This window comes from Sipha flava, unplaced genomic scaffold (genome assembly GCF_003268045.1).
Source record: "Sipha flava isolate LNK unplaced genomic scaffold, YSA_version1 73_pilon_pilon, whole genome shotgun sequence".
Classification (NCBI taxonomy): domain Eukaryota; kingdom Metazoa; phylum Arthropoda; class Insecta; order Hemiptera; family Aphididae; genus Sipha; species Sipha flava.
Window position 1 is genome coordinate 3,313,701 of NW_020273613.1, and position 19,929 is coordinate 3,333,629.

The 19,929-nt window shown below is 28.0% G+C and overlaps 1 protein-coding gene across 3 annotated transcripts in view; it reads right to left on the reverse strand.

Annotated features, from left to right (window-relative positions):
* The window catches only part of LOC112692429 (DE-cadherin), a 77,960-nt gene extending 75,691 nt beyond the window's left edge, over positions 1-2,269 (reverse strand). Inside the window, exon 1 of one of the 3 annotated variants that reach the window (XM_025567107.1) lies at positions 1,681-2,269. In XM_025567107.1, the coding sequence (XP_025422892.1) occupies positions 1,681-1,840 (160 nt within the window). In that variant the 5' untranslated portion in view covers positions 1,841-2,269. The remainder of the gene's footprint in view (positions 1-1,680) is intronic. The other 2 variants (XM_025567108.1, XM_025567109.1) reach the window with 2 other exon arrangements.
* Positions 2,270-19,929: the final 17,660 nt, after the last annotated feature.

The window sequence follows — 19,929 nt, forward strand, 5'->3', positions numbered from 1 at the left end:
TCAAATACTAAATTTAATACAAACAATAGTATTAATTAGATCCAAATGTAATTAAAAAAAAAAGGTTTCTACCGTTATAAATAACGAACAATTTGGTTTGACAAATAAAATAATTTTTTAATACTTGGCAACGTTTAAAAATAATTTTTAGACGTACCCCAAGAATAAATTTAATTTGGCTACTCAGTACATTCCTTATGACACGAAAGAAATTAGATAAACCCTTATACAAAACAATCAAATTTAAAAGTTCTGTACGATATTGTTCACTCTGTAGTCGAAAACCGTTGCAAGCAAGCAATCAAAAGAAACGTGGGTTCCGATGAAAACGTGTTCCATGAAATGGGAATGATTCCGAGGGTATGCGTGCAACAACAATACTAACCTATATCGTACCTGTTAGTAATGTGCACACCTTCACACAAACATACTTAAAATACTTACAAATTGTATTCAACGAGATAAAGGTATTCGAAATATTTTGAACAGAAATGAATTCCATAATGCCTATGAATTCGATTCCGACATTTTTTCTCATTTTTTGAAAAGGTTTTTCCTTTTAAATAAAACTAATACATGATGAAAAATTCGGAATTTTAATTTTTCACTCGGACACAGAAAAAGTTTTCAACAAAATAATATTTAATACCTATATTATATTAATATAAGACTATTATACTATTATATTAATTAGAGACATTTTAATAAAAATAACCGGTGTAAACTGTTAGTTAACGCCGAGTTTTTTCAGTCTTCATAAAATCGACCGCACGGGAGTGAGAGAAACACTTTGTAGAAACCGTAATACTTCAGAAATATATGTAATTGTTAATCGTTTAACTAAAATTTACACAGAACTGCAGAGCATATTAAAGGAAAATAAATAAACGAGCTTGAAAATAAAATAATAGATCCAGTCTCCAAAAAAAAAAGGTCTGCGAAGAAGAAAACCGTTCGTTCGCCCGGGCGTGAAAACAAATCTCTAATCAAAATTAAAAAACTTCGATTCAAAGTATTTCTGGTTACGTATGTATGTGTGTTAGTGTTACTACGGAACGCGCGTTATTTCCTGCGTACAAATATTCTAGATGGTACATGTGGGTCATTCGGATGATGTATAATTTTTTTTACCCGTAGACCGCGGAACAGGTATTATCAATTCGGTTAAGCGGGCGAACAGGGGATGAGTGGAAACAGAAAAATGATATACAAGCGTAGAACGGAATAAAAAGGTAGAAAATAAAATTAAAAACAGAAAAGAAACGACAGCGCGCGTTCTGCATCTTTTGTCGTCGACCTATCCAACCACAGAGCACCGCGGCAGCAACAGCAACAGCAGCAGCAGCAGCACCCGGTGGTTTTTCGTGGTGAACACCTGCTGCAGCGACGGCACACGGGGAATAATAATAATTGTTATTATACACGGATGGACGGGCGACGACGTGTGTGGAGGTACGGAGCGGGAAAGGGGGAGAGCGGAGAAAGAAACCCCCTTTCGCCTCCACCGTCACTCATGTTATGCGCGAACAAAGAGCAGGTAGACACGCACAGAAAACCGGTTGTCGTCGTCGTCGTGTACTTACATGTACACGCGCACACACATACACACACACACACGCATCCATCGACGATCCAAGACAGTGTTGCTGGTTATGGCGCGTTAAAAATCTCTCTCGTTACCTGTTTGTTGTTGTAGATCGTCCGGCGACGACGGTTCGACGGCGGCTACAAGCGCGAACGGCATTAGCATCAGACACAGCAGCAGCAACGTCTTCCGTACGGACGAGCTGCATCGCGTCGCAAATGTCGGCGGCGGCGGCCGGCCACTATTTCGGCGCATCGTACGCAAGCACGACTACCCCGATGCAGCGCACACTCGCGCGACGTGAGATCGACGACGTACCTCGGATGGCAAGAGGCAGCAGGAGACTCGTGTAATCTCCTAAAACGGCTACGAGAAACCGGACGACATGACGCGCAATGACGAAGCTCAGCCCCGGTCCGGTATGTGATCGCGTGTGCGGAACTCAATGTTTACGTGGAAAACGCGAAAATAAACGGTCGCACGCGGACCTATCGGATGTATTGAATAACACGCGGCGGAACACAAAACGGTACGGACGAGCCGGGCACGCGATCGCACGGTAAAAAAAAAAAAAATTAAAATAAAAAACACGCACCGAACACGGACGACGGAAAATCAGAGTGACGTACACACGCTGAACACAGGCGATGTCAAAATGCCGACTGAACGTAGTGGCGGTGTGCCCATTCGGTCCGCGGTACATCGACAGCGGAGCGGTGGTGGTGTTGCCACCGCCACCGCCGCCACCGTAGCCGACGGGTACAACCGGACCGCGCGCGCCGAAGACCGTTAAAAGCGACCGGGGCCGACGGCGGACGACGGTCGCCGAACCCACGGCAGCCGCCACCGCGAACTCCGAACTCAATTCTATTCGAGCGTACGCCTCGGTCGCGACGCGGCCGTCGCGCATTTCATTTTGCTGCTTCGACCGTTTCGCCGAAATTCTTTTCGCTCATGGGTTTCTCCGGCACGCGTCACCGTCCGCCCGACGTAAAGCCAACCGTCATCGTAGCGGCCTCTCCGTATCGCGTCGAATCTCGTCACCTGAACCGCCGCACAGCTCATCCCACCATGTTTTCGTTCTATCCCGACGACTATACTACGGAAGATACTATCGATAGCATTACATATTTACTATTCTGCTACAACATTCTCCGAACGCTGCGGCAGTGTGTGTGTATGTGTTTAAATTCAAAACTATTTGCCGACGGTCCGTAAATATAACTTTGAAATATTCATCGACCCTTAGTTTGTCTGGGAATAAACTATTCTACGTGTTTTACATTCCTTTGCGATAATTGCACGCGTAACGGCTCGATACATTTGATACGTTTGATACATGACATTGATACACGATTGTTTTTCGCATGAACTATTGCAAATACCCGTAAAAGAACTTGTAAAGCACGTGCATAATAGATACTGAAATCAACGTGTGACTGGCGTTTTGATTACGGGTCAGTCGAATGCGAAACGTGACCGAACTAGACGAATCCTTGAACGCATCGATGGGCATTTTATTGAAACATTACGCGTTTTATACTTCAGTGATCGATTTGAATTTTTTCAATTTTTTATGCGAATGTTTTATTAAGAATAAATTCGGTGGTCAACTGTTTTACCACGATTCGAGGATAGGTGGCGGCTGTGTAGCGTGTTTATTTTTTTAAAACTGTATATGTTATCGTCATGATGTCCCGCATGTAGCCCGTACCGGCAAATTGTTGAACGAATGAACGTCAATAAAATATTATTTAGGGTCGTAAAAAATAAGACTTTAGGGAATATTTGTTTTTTTTCTTCTAATTATTATTACTGCATGGCTGTGAATGCGGGACAGCCAACGAGAAGAACGTAAAAATTTTACGAACCCGTTGTTTAAGTTTGCGGATTATTTTTTTTTTCCAGATATGTCACCGTTTGCTGTAATTTAAAACGACAAAATATACAATTTAACATGAGTTACAGATGTGTACACTTATCAGTACTGAGGCGGAATACTAATATGATTTCGTATATTGTAACCTATGTATTTTCTAGAATACATTCAAAAAATTAATGGTTTAGATTATAACAATGGTAATTTCTAGTTGTTAATCAACGCAATTTTACTTATATAATAATCCATTGTTACATCTAACCATACAAATTAAAGTGATGTATGTATAATTGAATAAATATAAGATCATTTTGCACAATAATTATATTCAAATAATAAAATAGTTTAATCGTCATTATTTGTTCTATTAAACACATATTACATATAATTATTAATATCTGAAATTCGTTTCAAGAGCGTTAAAAAGTAGTGGATTAAGTTTGATGTATCCTTTAACTATACGCAATGTGTATTGCACATACAAGTTTATCGTTTTATGAAAAAAATCTAATGTATTTAAACAGGAAGGTCGTGGAAGACCAGGAGGGGGTTATGTCTCATACATTTCGTGTAAATAGTAATTCGTGACGTCATTGATAAATTAATTGCAATGTACAATGGGTGAATCGTCAAAATCATTGAAATTTGCAATTTATTGCATATAAAAGTGTTTAAGAACTGTAGAAAATTATCGAAATTACTAAAATTTTAAACATTTCAATTTACATGCACTTATAAGTGCTCATAATAAAATATCAGTTATAAAATATTATAGGTTCAAAATTTAAAAGATACAATTGTAAGTATTATACAGTATTGTATGTAATAGCAGTACATACTCGGTCACCAATAACAAGCAAGAATGATACAATATTTCCCAATCGACTGAGAATGTTAGAACTTTGACATGCTCAAAAAAAAAAAAATTAATAAATAAATATAGAAAGTTTTCTATCATCTCATATTAATCCTTAAAACCTTTATCGGATTCTACTAAGTCTCTCGCAGTGGCCTATTTGACCTCAATATGTACCACTATAGTTACCTACTGCTAGAAAACTGTAGTACGTATATAATATAACATGTATTTAAGATTTGAATTCAACACACAAAATATGTCACTCGTAGTGCAAACTGAACATTATTTTAATGATGAACGTTTAGAATTTATGCTTCACAAACAAGAACCTTAAAATTTATTCTAGTTGGTGAGATATAAATGGAAAATTACAAATCATGTAATTATTAAAATATAATAAATCCAAAATTAATTTGAAAAAAATCAATACTATTATAGCTAACTAACTATTTTTATGTGATAGTACTTAAACTTGAAAAGAAGAATAAAGCAATTTTAAAGTTTATCCGATTAATAGATTTTGAACGTTATAAAATTACTAATTATCATTAACTTTATTAAACTTCATGACTTTTATATACTAAACTAATTTAAATTTATAACAAAATTAATAGATTGTAAGTGATTGTCAAATTAAAATATTTTTATTTAAATTGCACTTGGATTGCCTCATTTTAGTATTTGAATAATATTGTCACTTACAAAATTGTAGCTTTTTCGTATGTAAAAATTTACTCATCCATCAAGAGTAGGTAAAAAAGCACACCAATAATACTGATTTTTTTTTAGCAAATAACAATTTTTATGCAACTTTAATTTAGAGGATTTCAATAAAATGAAATAATGAGTAACTCATAGCAAACTAAAAATAATATTAGAGTATGACACTATCTTCAAAGATAAGACGTAGATATATATTCGTTTCGAATGGTTAATAGAAAAAATGTAAATGTGTCAAATGGAAATGAACAAAACATGCCTAGTTTTATCCTAACGTAATTTATAACATATATAGTATAATAGCTTTGGTTTTGAAAAAAAAAATTAATATAAATTAATATTTAAATAATTATAAAAAGTATACAATACAGTATGCTATAATCTATAATACAAATTATCTCAATTTTTGTTATTGCTTATTAGTAGAGCGCGGATTTCTATGTAAAAATATATTTTTTATTAGTTGTATGCATAACTATGAGAGTAAGATGTGTCAACAATTCATAGTACAAAGAATCTGAATACAAAATTGTATTTTGCATATAAGTGCATATTTTGATGTTAAGGGAATATATTCAAAAAAAATTATAATATAATATAATATCATATCATATCGTTCACATTAAATATTTAAATCATAGTAAAAAAATCATAATAAATAATGGTCATACCTAATAATCCAAAAAGATATAGTTATGTCATGTATGGAAACTAAAATAATGTGATACAATTTGTAAATATTCTAAGTCTTGTATTACTCCATGTGCACCTATTTATAGCATCCTGTAATACTGTTATTTTTTTTTTATTTCGAATTTTTTAATTAATTTACTTGAGATACGCCAATTAGTATTTAAGTATGGGTTTGAAATTCGATAAGAACATTACTAAAAATATGAACATTCGGTTAACTTTTATAAAATTAATTTCTTAGATGACTATGAAAGGATTTACAGACAAAACACAAAAAAAAAACTGGTGGAGTTTACTTTAGATCTTTTATTACTTTTTTATCTTAACGGAATATTCTGGCGGAGTTTACAATCGCCCGTTTTCATCCAGTGTTAACAAGTTATAATTTTATATTCGAAGTCTATTAAAATTTAAAATTAACAAATATCAATTTTATAGTATTTTGTAATAGTTGAATTTTTATTTTACATTGTAATAAATTGTTTCATGCGTGATATATGAATTATGTTAATGCCCATTTTTCAATATTTAGGGTTATATATTTAAGAAAAATCATAAGACTGGTTAATAAAGTTACTATTTTTTTTTTTTAGATATATTTCTATCGATAATCATTAAAGACTACTACACAGTTATTATTTATTAAGGTGTATCAATTAAAAGGGTGAATACTAATTTATCTTAACAAAATATTGTTATTTTATTTATTATTTTAACTTATGTGTTATTTTGTTTATAAATTTAACATTAAAAACAAAGTTTTAAAAATATAGTGTTTATTAACTATTATTTTAATAATGTTATTATTCATAAATTATTAATTTATTAATTTTATTAATTATTATTTATTAATTAAATTTATTAATTTTGATGTTAAAAAAATTAATTGATAAAAAAAGCATATTTTTGCATATTTTGTCTATTTTAAGATAATATTAATCCACGCTCTACTTATTAGTACCTGTAGCACTAATGAAATATAAAATGTATTTAATCACACCGCTTTATTTATTTGTATATCAGATGTAATTTAACTTACACGACTAAATATTTCCATGTATTTGAACTTATTATTATTTATTATTGTATTATTTATTAATATTATTCAGTGCGAACCCACGAAGTACAAACGGAGATTTGCCATAAAGCGCATTATGTAGTCAGTCCAATATGTTTTTTTTTTTTTTTAATTTAAAACCATTGTTCGTAATTCTTAATGGATTATTGCAGGATTTGAAAACCTCATACACCTTAATCGATTGGCTTTTTAAACAATCACATAGACTTATAAAAAACCATTTGTATTCCTGTACATTTTTCACCAAGGTTTGACGGTGACAATAAATTATACCTCCGTTCAGCTAAAACGCCGTGTGTGGTCTTACATTACGAAACTCTGTGATCGTTCAACTTCAAATACAAACTTTCATAACGTTAATTATAAAACTTTTGCCGGTGTACATAATTCTTTGGTGTTTTCTAACTATTTTGGTACGTAAATTCTTGGTGGGAATTACTGATGATATTGCAGATTACTCAATTAAAAATTCGAATAGATACTTGGCAGCTTTTAATAATAAAAACGATGAATATTATTGGGGCAATGATTTAATTTCATTTAATTTACAAGTCATTTTTCAATGCTATATTACAACTACAGAGAATAAATACGCTCGGATTTAGGTTTTTAGGTGAAATTCAGGAGTCACGGGTGAGCCATCAGAACGGTATTTTTAAAACTGAAAGCAATGATGAATCAGTACATTTGAAAATCAATTCTGTACGAAACTCAGTTTATTGTGGCGTCAATACATTTTAAGAAACAACAAAAAAAAAATAAACACTGAACATCACTCTGGGATATTTTTTGTATTATTCAATTTGAGCCGGGATCAAACGGCGCGTGGCTCGGCTCGGGGCTTGTGGCTTGGTACACCTCGGTTTAGTACACGTGCGTTTAGTATCGATTAACTTGGTATAGGTAGCTCGTATGTGCGACGAGTCTGTCATGACGTCTGTCGATTTATTGTGGCCGAGTGGTGGCTCGGCGAACTTAGATCACTTGGCGAGCCACGAGCCATGGGAACGTGAAGACTTGTTTTGAGCAAACACAACTCATCAGCTTGTCAGTATTATCAAAGTATTAAATTTATAGATTTTTATAACTTGTAAGTTATTATATGATAAAAACAATTGTTATATTATACTAAGGTAATGGGAAAATATTTATTATTTTCAATTTATCAATTTTATTTTACCAATGAAATTGAAATCCATTGAAATAGTTTTTATATTTTTAGAAATCAATACATTTAAAATTTAACTATTTTATTTCAATAATAAAAATAAAGATAAAGATGAGTTTGGATATGAATAAATTAAATTTAAGTACGTGAAAACCTATACCAGACCATCTGTTATTTGGCAATCAGTTCTAGACATAGTGTTCTCATAGATTAAATATATTTAAATACATAAATTATCTATAGTGTGGTATTTTAATAAACACCAATAGAAAGTTGATAAAACTAATATAACTTCCGTTCTCCACTGCAAATAAATGTGCATCAGTTGAAAATGAGTCACCCGATGATATTCAGTGCTTAGAGGAAATAGGAACAATTCAACATTCTTACGTATACGTAAAAAACACATTGTCACATGCTGAGTCATTCAATAGACGGAACGGAACTACCATTTCTTATTGATTTTCACAAATGTGAGTATTGTTTTAAATACAACTATTACAACTTAAAAATCTATTTTTACCTATTATTATGTATTAATACGTCATATAATTTAAATTTTAAATTAGGGCTATGAACTCCGTAATACAATAACGAAAATCATTTTGAACTTCAATATGTTTTTGTTATACCAATATATTATTATTTATAAAGTCAAAATTACAAATCTCATATTCGTAATGTGAAACTTTCAACTCATTATTATCTATTTATTTTTTATTGATTTCAATGATTACAATCCATTAATACATTTGTACATATTTGTAAAAAATGTATTAAAAAAAACTATATGAAAATATTTGTAAACATTTATTTTAGTATGCAATTTTTTGACATATAAACCAGCATTTACTTTTAATGTTAATTTATTTTATTCTTAACATATAATTTAACCTACCTATATACTTAACCGAGAAAAAAATATAGAATGTTTATACTTGTTTCGTAATTTATTTATAATAAACTACAGTAAGAGTGACTAAAAATCACATGTCGGACAAATAGTGTAGTTTTTCTTCCATTGTTCTATTTTTGACTATGTCTTAGGGATATAACTATATATATATAAATGAAATTAATTTAAAAACTAATATTATTTCGATTATTATAAACAAATTAGCTTTTTATATTATAATATTAATCGAGTGAGAGTGTCGTTACAATTGTTTTGCATAAAAGTGATTTATAGTTAATGGGTTTTAATGGTTTTTGAGAGAACAAGCTGAAAATAATTGTATGTAAGCATTTTAACTCCATTGGATAACACAAAAAGGGAATATTTTTATAAAAAATAAATGCAATTTTAAGTTGGTAAGATAACAAAATAATGTAAGATACTAAAATTAGAGAGTTACCAATTATATATGACTAAACAACTTGTTAAAAGGTAATAACTTTTTTCAAATAAATTACAATGTTATACACACCATTAAATACATAGTATATCTCTAGGTAAGTTTTTAATCTAAATTCAGTTATAACATGCGAACCTTTAAAAATAAAATAGTAATTTGTAGGTTTTTATAAATTAATGAATAGAATATTAGTCGTTTATTATGTACATCATCTTAGCATAATATGTATGTCATATACAAACAATGTTTATACTTTAAACATTTTTATTTGCATTGTTTTAATCGTGCATTTTATAACAGTCATGACGTATAAAATACACTTTCTCCTACAAGTACACCTTATTGTGTTTATAATATATTTAGTGCATGAACAATCATCGATCAACTAATCATATTAATGATATTAAGTATACGACCATTAGACATTTATGAGTAATTTATATTTAGTTCGCAAATTTTCACAACAGCTTAATAGATGTACATTTTTATTTTTTATTTATTTTTTGGTTTTTCAATAATAAAACACCTTGGGTGGTTCGAATATTTATGCCAAACAATTGGTCATTTAATTTAAACGTGAAGTGCATTAAAATATTACAACACTAATTTATTTGGATAGTTACTAAATTATTGTCTAAATGTTTTTAAAGTGCAAATCACCGCAATATAAATCCTGTAACTAATGTATAATGACAAATCATTAATTGCGATATTGTAGTAGGTAAGTATTATAAGCGCAGTTTAGAAAATATGACCTCATGCATTATACACCAGTTTGGTCGTTTGGATCTGAATCATAATGTAACTAATATCGTGTGTTCACCAATTTAGGGAACACTGAATTTCTCGGTCGGATTATGTTGGAACAAATCGAATTTTTTTTACAAGTTAGTGGTATATAAATACACATTTTCAGATAAATTTCAAATGTTAACCTTCTCGGTACGCGCACGTGCAATGCAACTTATTATTTTTTTATTTAATAGCATCGGGTATTTTTGATAACAAATTTGGATAAATTGAATTTTTTTAAGTCATTTTGACCAATTAACCATGGCTCTAAAATCAAAATTGACTGAATGAGAGCCATTTAAATTTTAATAAATAATACATTTTTATAATTTATTATAAAATGCATAAAACCATGTAGGTAATACATTTTAATTAAATAATTATATATCCATATTATGTTAATTTTGTTTATAAAACGTATAAAAAAAAAAAAAAATACGTAAAAATATTCAAAAAGTAATCAATAATAAATAATTATAAATGGTTTTATGTATTTTATAATGAATTGTAAAAATGTGTTATTTATTAAAATTTAAATGGCTCTCATCCAGTCAATTTTGGTTTTAGAATCATGGTTAATTGGTCAAAATGACTTAAAAAAATTCAGTCTATCCGAATTTGATATCAAAAATACCGGTTGATATAAAAAAAACAAAAAGTTGCATCACGCATGCGCGTACCGAGAGGATTAAAAATTTTAAATTTATCTGAAAATGTGTATTTATATACCTAAAACCTGTAAAAAAAAATCGATTTATTCCAACATAATCCGGCCGAGAAATTCAGTGTTCCCTAAATTGAACACACGGTATATAGCCATAGTGATGTGAAATAAATCCGGGTGTTTTTTACAAAATCTAAATTATATCACTATATACCAACTAATCTATTAAATAAATAGTTAACCTATCTAGTTATAATCAATGTATATATATATATTTAGGGCCGTATTAGCGCATATAAGCACTGTGCCTAGGGCCTACGAAAATGTGTGGCTACGATTTTTTTTGTAGTATGTAAATTATTATAAAAAATTTTGTTTATGGTTTTTGACAATTTATATTATGTATGTTTTAGATTAAAATGAATTTTTTTTAAAATTTGTTAAAACTTTTATCGTATAAAAATGTATAATAGTTATCATGTATAAGTTTAGATTTGATTTTTATGTTGTAAATATTATTGATTTTAAAAGCTTATTGCTACATGAGATTTTACACTTCCTCTTCCAAAAAGAAGGTTTCTTAATCATTTAAATACTGGATAACGGCCCTGCAAGGACTAGGGGCCTAGGGCCTACGATAGTGTTATTCCAGACCTGTGTGTGTGTATATATATATATATATATATAACGAACCTAATTTTGAAATTTGTCGTCAATATTTAAATAATTATATAACTGTTAATATAATTAATTAAGTTAACATAAAATATATTATATATTATGTAATTCAGATATTTTTTGTTTTACCTGTTGTTATTTTCGGATTTTCGGATATACCTACACTTCATACATATAATAGTATAGTATATATTATATATATATATACAATGTATATATATTTATTATACATATACAATATGTATACGTCTTTTATAGACGATAGACAATAGCCAAGGCCGCATTTAGGGGGGGGGGGGATACTGACTACAAATGCCCCGGGCACCAAAATTTTGTGGTCGGAAATTTGTTCACTTGTGAATTATTGAACTTATAAAATTATTTTGAAATTTTTATTTTTTTTTTTTTGTTTTTAATAACAGTGTCATGAATTAATGTTAATAATGTCATATGCTGTTTGGAATTTAAAACAACTATGAACTAATATATTTATAGAAATATACCTATCAGCGATCCAGAATATTATTAATATACCTAATATTAGTTCCCAAATTTGTTGTGATAATGTCAATAAACATAAGTTATTTATAATAATACGGTGTATTATGTTATCACCTGCTGCGTGCGGTGGCGTGCCTACTACACAAAAAGAGCATTGATTTTAGAATATCTAAAAGGTTCATGAGGATCTATCTTCTATATTTTCCGTGGGTAGACCCCATAGAGGGGCGCCAATTTTTTTTTTTGCGCCGGGGCGCAAAATGTCCAAATGCGGCACTGACAACAGCCATTATTGATTTAATTTAATAAACAGTCCTTAGCGTCAATGGCGGAAACACGTTATCTTATTTATAATACGTTGACAATTTTGACGCCACCGGTGACTTCTATGGATTTTACAATTATTATACGTAGGTGGTCGAATATGAATTTAATAAGAATTATTTCTTTCTTAAACGTTGTGCGGTAAGTAAAATTATAAAAAGTATCAGCTATAGAATTTGAAGTATCCAATCTAATGGCCTATACATGTAGAGATGGCTATTGACCGGTATTCATAGAACAACGTTTATAAATACATAACCCATGTCTGTCCATCTTAGTTGTTAGTATAAGCGTTTGATTTTCTTCTATTTTTTATTAATTTTTTTTATCATTATTATTGATCATCAGAATGCAACTAATATTACATGTTTAAAACTTACTTATTACTATAACTTTTATTATAAATTTATAATGCTTTAACAATTAAAATTATATTTTGTTTTTGATTTATCCAAAAATAATTGCATTTTTTTAATTTATATAAAAAAAAAAAGAAAAAAAAATGTACCAACTCTAAAATAATTTTACATTATTAACCAATAATATTATATATATATATATATATAATCAATGATAGTACAGTAAAATTTAGTAAAATTAAGAAAAGAAGTGTCTGAATGCTTAATTAGTTAAAACATATTTCTTTTCCGTTTGAATTAAATAAATGGATTATATTTCAAGGCGTATTAGCTGATATATTGATGTATAATATTAAAATTGAACATAATATTATTATCTGTGTATAATTCTAATTTTGACATTTTTATAGCTGAATACGAGTAAATATATAATTACAAATCTATTTAAATTAATATGAGTAACTTTGTTTGATTAACTCTGTTTAAATGATTTATATTTAAATAAAAATAATTATTTTATGTACGTTTATCGATTGAATATCATATAGAACAAAACTTACAGCTTGAGTAATGATAATTACCTATAATAAATTTATAAATGTGTAATTATACTACTGGGAAATAATTATTATACAACATTACAGCTGATATTCTTTATGCATCAATAAAATATAAATTATTAGTTGAGATAAGAATAAATATTTCTGATAAAATCAATTACACTCATATATTTGTATCAGCTGTTTAGAAAATAATGTTTACTATTTTTATTTAAACTAATGTCGAATAATCTGTATAATCTGAAATTGTTAAGACTACTGTTTCAACTAAGATTCGATTGATTTATAATCATTTACAAAATTACTTGCCCATTATTAAAGAATATGTAAAAATATATAATTTCAAAGTTGTTGAAACTAAGAAAATTATTTGATGATAATATGATATACATTATACCTATATTTTCAAATGATTGTATACCTTACAAAATAAAAGAGACATTTGACACCGAAGTTGGTTTTATATTCTATATGACTACATGGTATATCAAAGAGCAATGCACTTTTACGAGTCTTAGTGCCAATGTTAAACACGGTCTATAATTGTTGTATGTTTTCTTTCAATACATAATTATACTAATTATATTGTTTTGAAAATTATTTGATTTTCCATAAAAATAACACCGTTACGCAAAAGCAAAATTTGAATATTTAGAGGGCTCACATAAACACTTTAGAACTATTCATCAGCACACTTCAAATTGGTCAAGTATATTATATTATATATATATATATAATATGCAATTGACTAAAATGATAAAACTGGAAAAAAGGAAAACGACTATTTGATTATTGAATATATAAAATATCCATGATAATTAGCGAATACAGTTAAATTTTATGTCAAAGTCAATTTTTATGGACAGAGTTCACTACGATTGCTTCATCTCAGCTCACGCTCACCATTAATCATTAGTCGACTTTTTTACGAATAAAGTTTTTGCTCGATATGCATGTATTGTTACGAAGTGTTTTGATAATTTGGAGTATTATTTGTATTCTTAAAATATAAATACGAGGGTCGCAAAAATAACAAAGTATATCGAAGATCTACAACTGTGTGGAGCTTAAGAAATTTTTAATAATATATGTACATGCGTTGTACTACTTTTTATATTATCATATAGATGTATGAAAAGTTTTAAATTTTGATCTATAGTGGTCTCATTGTTCTAAATCAATGCCGTAACTTTAAAATTAAATGTTTTTGAATTGATTCAGAAACCACCAAACATATATGAACATGTAGCAGTCTATGAAAATATTGGTTACCTCTAAATGGTGCACGTTTATTTTAAATTCCAATGCAATACTCATTATTAAAAAATGTATAAAGCGTTTATTAAAACGTCTCATATTAATGAGCTAGCCTAATTATGGCTATGGATAACGAAGACTAAAATTAACCTTTCATCTGGTCCAATAAATGTCAAAATTTAATGTTTATATATTATTATATTATTACTAATGTATAAATATTTTACTTAAGCTACTATTTACTTATTATAACATTTTGTAAAAAAGTAACATTTTGAAGTGCATGAAATGTTATTTTTAAGGCAAATACACTTTTTATTTTGACACTTGGACTTACAAACACATTTTAAAAATCCTTGGCCAATTCTTGTGGATTTAATTTTTATCAACTCATTATACTGTTCATTATATAAAAAACTAGTATTAGTGGCCAAATTTTTTTTAAAAAATTTGTAGTTTGTTATAAAAATTTGACTTCATACAAATCGTAAGTATAGTTGCAACACCAAAACGAAACACAAAATTTACGAGAAAAATTATGATATTGTAATAAAATTAATAGTACGTTCTATATTATATCTCAGAATTATTATTGTAGTAGTACAATAATATTAATCTATATTGTGTTAAATCGTGAACGCATATTTCTGATAAACGACATTTTTGTTTGTTTTCTTCATATTACCTATTCTACAATTGGCGTTATACATAATACCTAAGCAAAGCTCGTATTATGTATATTTCCGAGTGATTTTTGGCATTTTAATAACGTCTAGGCATTTTGCAAAGACCGGATTATCCATATTAACGGTAACATATATATATAAATACATCACTATGTATGCATTATTGATTGCGTTGCATGTGGTCCCAAATATACGTATTTTTTATAATTACTTTTTCCAATTAAAGCCATATTTTTATTTCCATTTATCGCACGGTTTAATTTTTTATTAATTCTAAATTACCCATCGGATTATCACACATAATGACTTTTTAATTAAATTATAATTTTAAGGGTTATCATTGTATTCAAATGTTTTTTGAAGTTTATATAATTAAATTAGCATAAAAAGCAAAATGCGCAATATAGTGTCTACGAAAATAATTATAAATATTTTGTGCAATATTTAAGTAATGTTTGTAGGGTTACTAAAGAAAATTAATAAATGTAGAATCATGATCACGTGCGAAACGCGTTATTTTAATTAGAGTTACATTTTTGAATTTTACTATAATTTAATTTTACTTAATGAAAAAAATAAATAATACATATGTAGTTTATTGTATTATTTATTTTTTTATCACGGAAAAATCTAAAATACAATCGCAAGTTTTTTCATCTCTTCCGCGCTATATATTTTACTGGTAAATAATATTGGTTTCGACATGGTCACTTTAAATGAAACGCATAATTGAAAATCACTGGGTTTGATAGTCTAGCCATAGCACGTGTATCGTATACGTATACTGTCTATAATATCTACAAATATATTATTAAATTATAATGAATCATTAGCCATGTATAAAATGGCACTATTTCAAAATATGCGTATAATAGAGCACTTCAAAAACAAACCACCGAGAGCCATGTGTTTCCGAAACATTTACCGGCACTCATACTTGAATGTATACAACCCTTCAAACAGTTACGGACTTCAAACGGGACATTAATTACAATTAATTTTCGAATATTGCAACATACACACATGTCCACCTGTCAGTCTTATAATTCTCACTGTCCTCTTCTTTTGAGTTTCGCTCAACTGTGAAAGAAAAAAATTTTTCACAGAGATAATGTTTTATTGATTACTGCATAAAATATAAAAATTATGACGATTATTTACATCATTATTTATAGCTTTAAAATCATAAAAGTCGTTTTTATTCACATATACTTAACGAAGATCTCAACGTAATATATTTCGAAGGGCTGTGCATTTTTACTTACATTGTTAGTATACCTTCGTAAGATAAGACAATAATCCTAAATAATAATAAAGTAATATTTACATGTTATACTAATTTGATTGATGACGATTACATTTTCAACCTAAAATGGTTAAAAAAAAAAATGAATCGTTTCTATGGTAATTTTTGATAGTATTAATCATATGATTTTTTAAAAATTAAATTGTTTGTTAAATTTATATTTTACTGTCCAAATATCTTTATGAAATCTATATTAGATTAAAAATTAATATTAATACGATACCATACATCTATAATAATATTATATTGTACTAACTACATTTTAAAGACTAAAACGATTTTATACTCGAATCATAACAATAGTACTTATGTTTTTATTAGTATTTTATACTGCGATTAGCATTGGGTTAAATTGTTAGAATTTTGGTTAGGTATTAAAAAAATAATACATTTAATAATTCATAAATCTATTTTGGTGTAAAAATTATAAATATTTTTTATTCTTAACAAATTAAGGATATAACATGTATGAGTACCATTCGCTTTGTCTTTATTGTATTAAGCTCCTATATAATAGAGTAATTACAAAATAAATACATTTAAACTAACAAGAGAAAATCACTCAATACATTCTTTCTCTAAAAAACAAGTATGATGTAAATACTGATAAAGCAGCCAAAAGAGCTATTAACAACTTCCGGATTTTTTAGTTAACATTAATAAAAATCAAATAACACTTAAATAAATATTTTATCAAAAAAAGCAATAAAAGTATTGAATGCATTTAGAAAGTTAAATAATAAATTGATAGTTGATTCAGTGGACAGCCAGTCATGTATAACGTATTGCTAAAGATAAATATTAGAATTTTTGGCTTGATTATAAAAACATAAACAATTATTGCAAAATATAATTTAAAAAATGGTATGTACATAAATATCACATGTATGTACTGTGAATGTTTAAACAACATATTTCTATAGAGTATAAAATAATAAGACGTATTCGTAGAAGAGCAATTACAAATATCAACTATATCAGTAAATGTCAAATATCTAACCTAGTCTCGACAAATGTACAGAAAATGGTCAATGTGTTCACCAGGGTATATTACCAAATTCAAAGATAAAAATGAATAACTGTCAACAAAATCGAAATAATGAAACATAAGTTGGACAGTATAAATATTTTTGTCCGCAATATGCGAATAAGTGAAATGTATCCATGTGAAATAAGCCGTGTTTATTTTTTTCTTGCACAGTGTTTAGTTTGTTTCGGACTTGAAACAATTAATTTAGTTTTAAAAAATATGAAATCATTTTCTAAAAGTGTATTTGATTTATATAATATATTTTGTAAATCGAATATTAACAAACAAAATTGTATTGAAAACAAAAATTAGATTTTTTTTGATTTTTATATTTATTTTGTTTAAAATAAGTCAGTATTATGCAATACCTTTAAAAATTTGAATAGTTATTACTCATAAGGTTTCTAAAAAAATTAGCAGAAAAATAATTTATAACATTTAAAAGTGTACCTATAACTAATTTCAAATATTAGTTTCAAATAATAGTAACAAAAGTTATATACAAGTACGAAGTCCTAAAAGCGTAAAAAAGAAAAAATTATATATTCAAATGTCGAAAAATTAAAGCAATAATTTTGAAACAATTAGTTTATTTAACGTACCTTGACTTTTGAATAATTAATTACCTATTCTGAATACGTTTTAACAGTAAAAACATGAAATCAATGTATAGAATTAAAATTAAAATAATAAAAAAATTAAATAATTTATAACATTATAATATAAGTGAAGGGATTTACGAACTAAGGCGTGCTTGAAATTAAGTTCCGATAGATTTGTAAAAATGGCTTTTATTTATCCAATTAAGTAGACAGTTAATATTTTTACTTTACTTAGGTTTATAATAATTTATGTATAGAGTCTATTCAAATTGAATTTATTTATCCTTTGTTAAAACAAGTAATTATAATCTTTTTAAATTTATTAATTTATATATAATACAAATAAAAATAAAATATCATTATATATAAATTTATTATGTATTTCTATGATAGTGATAATATGCTCCCAAGTAAATGTAGGAAAATATCTAGGTAATGCGTGTTTGTTAAATTATGTTTTACGAAAGTGAAAAAAATAGTACATATTATAATGCCGATTGTAGAGGTGTGCCGAGGGTGCGACTGGGTTTTTTCACCAGTCTAGGAATCTTTTGCAAGTCTTTTTTCCTCACCATAAGTGATTTAAATTTAGAAATATTTAGTAGTTTCCTATAAGAATGTTGAAAAATATCAAATGTATTAGGTAAGATCGAAAGCAGTCGCTGTGAATTTCAGACAGTCAATCACATATTTTACTAAAATTAATTGATCAACTATGACATACGAGTACACTATTTGTATTGATGATAATTAAGGGCGTTGGTGTATATTTATGGTCAATTTTATCCGGTGACAATTAAGTTTGGGTTCACGTAATATTTTTCGGAAGGGATACAACCTTTGAACTCAGGATAGGCATTGTGTTATTTTAATTTTAAGGTGATTAATATCAGAGTTTGAGAATATTATTATTATTTTGAATAAAACTATGAAGTGACATGACAGTCATCAGTTATACGAGTACGTAGCAGACTACACTACTTCTTAATTTTTATACGATTGCTAAAATATCTTATCAATGTTTTATACACATTTTACAATGTATTTATATAATATAATACATGTCATTATACATAGTAAATTAATAAAATAATTTTATAAACCACTTTGAACAACTAAATGTTTTATTTTTATTTTTACTATTAACTATATTTGGCATGTATATTGTGAATGTTTAAAAAAAAAGTACATTTTTTAAAGATTATTCAAATTATTTTAATGTAGATAGTTTAGGTTTCGTTTAAAGGCAAACATCAAAAGACTAACATTGTTTTAGTTGTTATTATTAATATCCTGGTAACTAGAATTTTTTTTTATCGCACAATACAAATTATTTCATAATATTAAAAATGTAATAATACATTATACTGTTCAATTACTTCATGCATGGGAAGGAGACACTGGGCACTAGGCGAACAACGTAAATTAGGGAAATGTAAATAAATAATATTGTACTTAACATTCAAAATATGTATAGCGTATCAAAGAAGAAACGAGTTACAGAGAAATTATTGATTTAACGAATTTAACCACATAATGTTTAAAGCTGAATCATTCAAAAATGATTATGTATGTTTGAATAAATAATTTATACAAGATAATACGTATTTGCTATAGTAATTGATACTGTAATACACAGCCTACATTAACCACTATATCAATGACCGTCAAAGTATTCATGCACGCATAATTTACTTATTGAAAAATATTCTGTAAAATTGAAAGTTATCGATGCGTTAATCTTGAATATAAGAAGAAAGGACCGCAAATAACGAATTATTAGTGTTTAAGTGTATTTTTCCTACTTAAAATACATATGGTACCATGTTTAAT